Source organism: Nicotiana tabacum, chromosome 24 (assembly GCF_000715075.1).
Source record: "Nicotiana tabacum cultivar K326 chromosome 24, ASM71507v2, whole genome shotgun sequence".
In the NCBI taxonomy this organism is placed as follows: domain Eukaryota; kingdom Viridiplantae; phylum Streptophyta; class Magnoliopsida; order Solanales; family Solanaceae; genus Nicotiana; species Nicotiana tabacum.
In genome coordinates, this window is record NC_134103.1 from 66,470,763 (window position 1) to 66,477,522 (window position 6,760).

Here is a 6,760-nt window from a genome sequence, read left to right on the forward strand (position 1 = left end):
ATGCCCAGCATTCTCGCACCTGCGCCGCATATTTTCGCTTCTGCGGTCAAAGTTTCGCACCTGCGCTATTCACTTAAACTCCGCCCCGTCGCATCTGCGGTCAAATGCCCGCACCTGCGGGACCGCACTTGCGGAAAACTTCTGCATCTGCGGCTTATGCTCACCTAGTCGCCTTCCGCATCCGCGGACCTTCCCTCGCATCTGCGGACGCGCTTCTGCGCACCAACGTCCGGTTTTGCGGATTTCCCTGCCCAGCTCATCCTCCGCACATGCAATCCATTGTCCGCATCTGCGGAGTTTTCCCTGGAGGTCCCAACTTCGCTTCTGCGAGTCTTCAGCCGCACATGCGACTCTGCATTTACGGCCAAGCCCACCGCAGATGCGATTACGCCATAAATCACCAGCCTTTAGCCTTCATCCCCGAGTCCAAATGACCCATTAACCAATTGAAACACCCCCGAGGCCCTCGGGACCCCATCCAAACATACCAACAAGTTCTAAAATACAATACGAACTAGCTCGAAGCCTCAAATTACATCGAACAACATAATAACCACAAATCACACATCGATTCAAGCCTAAGGAACTAATAAACTTCAAACTGCTAAAATTAATGCCGAATCATATCAAACCAATTCCGATTGACCTCAAATTTTTCACACCAGTCATAAATGATACAATGGACCTACTCCAACTCCCGGAACCTATATCCAAACCCGGTATCAAAAAATTCAATTGTCGGTCAAACCCCTAAACTTTTAAACTTTTGTCAAAATGCACTAAATCAACCTACGGACCTCCTAATCAAAATTCGGACACACGCCTAAGTCCAAAATCAACATACGAAACTATCGGAACCATCAGAACTCCATTCCAGAGTTGTTTACACAATAATCAAAGTCTGGTCAACTCTTCCAACTTTGATACTAAGTGCCCCAATTCACTCCAAAACACCCCTGAAACCAAACCAGCCACCTCGGTAAGTCACATAACCACAAATGAACATAGAAGAAGCAAAAAATAGGAGAACACGGCAACAATACACAAAACGACCGGTCGGATCACCACACTCAGTTAAAATGTCAAAATGAAATTTGATGACGATTTTAAGCTGCCATCTATTTATGCCTTGTCATAGTATCTCACCAGATAAAATATGGCAGATGTAACCAGAAGAAAAAATCGAGCCATCAGAAATTTCAATTAACGAACCGATGGACCATGTTAGTGCTCCAATGCGATATTTCCTGTGTGTTTGCATAAGAAATGAATCAACATAGAATTCAAGTACACAAGACACGATGGCAATAAAATTATGTGCTTGAGACATATGAAAACTTTAATTGTTTACTATAAAATTCTTTTAGTCTTCACTTTTGAATGTGCTAGAGGAAGCATGAAATTACAAGAAATTGGAGGTTATATCTATAAAACAACAAATAAAATTAACTTCCGTCGATCTCTTCGCATGCTCGGATTGAGCTATAATGTAAAATTTATTTTTTCCAGCTTAAAGTACATTATTATTATAGAACTAATCAACGCAAAGTAGTAATTAAGTTACCGGATAGTTCATAACAACAATAACAACGTAACACCAACAATTCGCAATTATACATGCCTCAACCTCAATCAAGGTAGGACGGTTGTATAAATCTTCAACGTTCATGCCACTCCGCTTAAGCTTCTAGTTTGTACCGAAAGGCAAGAAATTCACCTAACTTGTACTAACAGAATTATGACTTAGAAGAATCCGAAATTTGCATCTGATTAGTTAATTTGAAAAAAGAGCTCTATGAAAGCGAAGGTCGATCTGTCCGAAATAGATAAGGAACAGAGACTGATGAGGATCAGATAAGGATTCATCTTTTACCATAACAGCTTATGAGTGACTCACTGTTGTAATATTAAAAACATGCAAAATATTAACCTAAGGGAGGAAGAAAAAAAAAATCCAATTAAGAACAATAACGTTTATTTTGCATTCATGTGGGGTCCACGTGTCATTTGATTTGGTTTCCATTTTAGTAAATGATATCATTGACCAGTCAACCGGTCCTCTGCCACCCTACTCCATTCCTTCTTGAAATTTCATGTGTGTGATTTTAGTGGTGAGCTTGTAGATCTTTCATGTATATATTTTATTTGTTGATTTATTTCAAGAAGATGGTTACTGATCTGATATCGTGAATTAGTTTCACTTTCTAGACAAATGCTCATTTTATTAGAACATAGAATGCAATAAAATAACATGGTATTGAGTGTATTTCTGACAGTCTCACATATACACAGAGAGACAAAGAGAACAGTAGAACACCGCAAACTAGTCAGAACATTTTAAACTATTATGTAGAAAACTAATCATGAGTAACTATCTGTAATAGTTGAAACTAATACCCCGAAAATAAAAACAACTTGCTTCAAAAAATTAAATTACGATCATGGTATAAAATTATTTACACTGTCAATTAATTTGTTAGGTATATATATGTAAGTTAAATTCATAAAATCCAAAAGAGATTTAATAGCGTGTTAGACCAAGATTGTCCAAAGCCAAAAACAATTTTTTTTTAAATTTGAAGTGTTTGACCAGACAATTTTTGAGAATCAAACAAAAATAGTTTCTTTCTAAAAATATATTTTTGAAAAGCACTTTCGAGAAAAATACAATTTCAAACACTTTTTAAAAGTTTGATCAAACATAAACTGTTTCTCTTTAAAAGTATTTTTACAAAAAAAAATTTAAAAAAAAAACAATTCTCAAAATAAACTGATTTTTAAGGTTAACCACGCTATAAGTCCAGTTTTGCAACTTTAGAAGGAAGATATCATATAGAAGGCACAATTTTTGAAACTTTGTTTCTTCTATCTCCCAAAACCCTATTCCAACACAAGCTATATATCCCCATCTTCTTTCTCCCATAGTCCCAATGCAATTGTCTTGTGCATTAGTGTTTTTCTCTTTCCTCTTTTATCTTCTTCAAAGCACCCCTTTTTACAAACTCTCCATAACTTGTCTCCCACATTATATTTTCCCCACATTGCATACTCAAGACGAATATTTCTCAACCACTATTGCTTGATCCATTATAAAATTTGTTTCTCCACTGCTAAGCTGCTTCACTTCAAAGAAAACAATATTCAGTAATCTGAAAGATGTCTAACAGCAGGGCTCGCTCAAGGCATTCTGGGGTTTCAAGGATAACTGAGGACCAAATCAATGATCTTGTTTCCAAGTTGCAACAGCTTCTTCCTGAGCTTCGAAATAGGTCCTATGACAAGGTACTTTGCGCTTCTTAATTTGGAGATGATCCAAAAGATTTTTACTCTCTTTGTTTCAATTTATGTGTCTCACTTTTCTGTTTAATTTGGTTAAAATAGAATAATACATTTTTATATATTTAGTGGGCATTTGGACATAAGAATTGTAAAATTTCAAAATAAGGGGGAAAATTTTTAAAGTGAAAATAGTATCTGAAATTTAGAGTTATGTTTGGACATGAAAATAATTTTGAGTTGTTTTTGAAGTTTTGTGAGTGATTTGAGTGAAAATTTTGAAAACCAGCTTTTTGGAGTTTTTCAAATTTTCGAAAATTTTCAAAATATGCGTCTTCAAGTGAAAATTGAAAATTTTATGAACAAACGCTGATTTCAGAAAAAAGTAAAAATTTTTTGGAAAAAAAAAAAAAATTTCTTATGTCCAAACGGACTCTTAATAAGTTTAATTTTTATTCCAACATTCACATTTTACAATTAATGATATTTTCTTTTTTTGGAATGACATGGCATGTTTGATAACACAAGATTCAAAAGGTAGTTTTTGATATATTATACACACTTGTTGGATGTACAAATAAAGTTTCACATTAGTAGCTAAAAAGATTGGGATACTACATATAAGGTATAAGAATCTCTTAATGGTGTGAGACGTTGTGAGGAAAACCACATTGGCTTAGTCCAAAGCGGATAATATTATATCATGTTAAGAGTATCTGTGGACTGGTTTAGCCCAATAATTGGTATCAGATCCTAATTTCGACGGGACGAGTATGAAGATGGTAGAGCGATGCTTCGTGGATCAATTTGCTTACCTTACGAGCTTGGAGATGAGCATACACGAAAAAACTAGTTGCAGACTTCGATTTTCATAATTATTCTCACAATGAGGGTGGTACACGGTGAATTCAAAAATTAACTCGTGGATCGTGATAATAGACGACGTAGAACTTAGTTCGAAAAAGAGACCCTTGGATCATGGTAGTAGTCATGTGAAACTTAGTTCGAGGGAGAGATTGTTGGGTGTGCGAATAAAGTCTCACATTGGTAGCTAAAAAGATTGGGATGCTACATTTAAGGTGTATGGATCTCTTAATAGTGCGAGACCTTTTGGGAAAAATCATGCGGGATTAGCCCAAAGTGAACAATATCATACCATGTTAAGAGTATCTGTGAGCTGGTTTAGTCCCACAATATCTTTAGTTTAAGATCATAAGATTCAAATATCTTTTTTACCTTCTAAAACTTCATACTCTTGTCAAACTAAGACATAAAATATAACTGATATAGTAATATATACTCCCTTCGTCCCAATTTATGTGGCAGTTTTTGACCCGGCACAAAGTTTAAAGTCAAAAAAGAAGATGACTTTTTAAATTTGTGATCTAAAACAAGTCATAGATATTTGTGTGATTATTAATTATCTCATTAAAAGTAAAGTAAAAATTTTAAAATTAAATTATTTCTATAAGGAAGTATTATGCATATTAGACAAAAAAGGAAAACATGGTACATAAATTGAGATATCTTATATTTTGTTTAGGAACTATAGTATGCATTATAAAACTTCTATGACATCTACATGCTTAATATATAATATAATAACTCTTTCGAACCAAAAGAAAAAAGAATCCGAAGAGCTCCTCCTTCACTACCATCGCGAAGGGAAAACAAACTGAAAAGAAAATCAAAATTTTAAGTTTCTTTCAGTTAGATTTAGAGGTACAACGTATATGGAAAAAGAAATAAACAATCCTAGAAAACTATCATAATCTCAACTTTTTGTGACCTCCTCTTAAAACATTACAGTTACTGAACTTGTCCGTTTTACTATATCTCAGACTGTATTTTGTTTACAAATATCTATCACAGTTCCCATCTCAATTAATGTTCTACATTTGTTTTGGTTAATGCATGTATGGCAGGTTTCAGCTGCTAGAGTATTGCAAGAGACGAGCAACAACATAAGAAACTTGCTCGGAGAGGTTGATGATCTAAGCGAGCAGTTGTCTCAACTTTTAGGAACTTCAGACACCACGCAAGCAGCACTGCTTAGACCCCTACTTATGCAATAGACTCCACTAGTTTCTTATTTCTCTTAAAAAAGAAAATTGCCACTCGTTGTTTTTCCTGACAGCATTTATTCTAGGGTTTTATTAGGATTCTCTTTAATTTATCTAGAAAATCATTGTTAAGTATCTCAAGTGATGTTTTGTACTTCAATACCACACACAAGAGGGGTGATTTGTGTGATGTTCAATTTTTCGCGTGCACAAATTATAGATGGACATGGTTCTTCTATGTGTTCCTTATACTACACTTGCGGAATAATAAATGCAGAAAGTAAAGAACACAAGTACTTTTACGTGGAAAATACCTGGCTCAAAAGGTGAAAAAACCACGACCTACTATCCAGTGAGATTTTTTCCAATACTTCACTAAATCACTGAGCCAAAAACAACGTTTACAAAACTCTTGTAAACCTAAGGATCATCTCTAACCCTTTGTGGCAACCAGTCTCAGGCTGTTGCGACAATTTCAAGTTAACTCTAACTTGAACAATACACTCAAAGTATCTAGTACAAATGCTTCTAGAGAAAGCTGAAAGGTACAACTCAAAAGCCCTACTACAATTGAACTAAAATAAAAGACGGACACTTCGATCTGGTTCATGTAGTTTCAGGTTTGCACACTTGAATCACACAGGAATTGCTTGAAAAATGCCATGCTATTTTGCTCTCAACTCTCGTTTTACTTCAGTGTTTGTGCGTACCTGTAAAATGAGAACATCCTGAAATATATAGAGTTAGTAGAATAAGAAATAACTAGAGTTCTAATGCTATACTTTTCCTTGGTAGAAGAGTTCTAGTTATCTTCAACTTCTAACTCCTCTCTTATTTAGGATAGAGTTCTATTCAAGTAAGGAGTCCTGCTCCTTATCAATTATGCAACATTTTCGTTCTAGAGATATCAAATATAATCACTTAAGATTATCTCTTATACGTACATGTCTTGTGCTTGAATCTGTCTGTATTTGTGTACATTGTGTATGGACCTGGTTCATGTGTGTGTTCCTTTGTCAATCATCAAAACAAACTTACTTAGGCCAATAAATTCCCCCTTTTTGATGATGAAAAACTCTGTGCTTTTCATAAGCATGAAACATGTTTCAACTCAGCTCAACAACAACACAATGTTATAACACTTTTCATTTTAAAGTCACAAATCATCAAGGACCAGGTTCATTAAGTTATAAACATCACAGTCCAAAGTAAAAAGTCCAACCTATCTTCCCCCTTTTGGAATCATCGAAAGTTGCATAATTATGTTAGATTATCAGATCTTATTAGATCTTACTCATGGCCATTTAGGCTACTTCAAATGCAATCAAAGAGTCAAGTATCACTTATCAATCTAAGGATATAAGCCATTTAAGAAACAGCAACAAACAATTAGAGAAAAATCAATTGATTATCATTGATAA

At 34.8% G+C, this 6,760-nt stretch overlaps 1 protein-coding gene across 1 annotated transcript; it reads left to right on the forward strand.

Annotated features, from left to right (window-relative positions):
• Window positions 1-2,851: 2,851 nt before the first annotated feature.
• Window positions 2,852-5,538, forward strand: LOC142178510 (transcription factor PRE3-like). Its single transcript, XM_075248185.1, has 2 exons — window positions 2,852-3,282; window positions 5,202-5,538. The coding sequence occupies exons 1-2, from the start codon at window positions 3,157-3,159 to the stop codon at window positions 5,349-5,351; spliced, it is 276 nt and encodes a 91-aa protein (XP_075104286.1). The 5' UTR covers window positions 2,852-3,156; the 3' UTR covers window positions 5,352-5,538.
• The last annotated feature ends 1,222 nt before the right edge of the window (window positions 5,539-6,760 follow it).

Excerpts from the sequence above, each read along its gene's own strand:
- LOC142178510 (XM_075248185.1), top strand. The coding sequence starts at position 3,157 with ATGTCTAACAGCAGGGCTCGCTCAAGGCATTCTGGGGTTTCAAGGATA. Across the intron at positions 3,283-5,201 it reads GAAATAGGTCCTATGACAAG|GTTTCAGCTGCTAGAGTATT; the intron begins GTACTTTGCGCT and ends CATGTATGGCAG.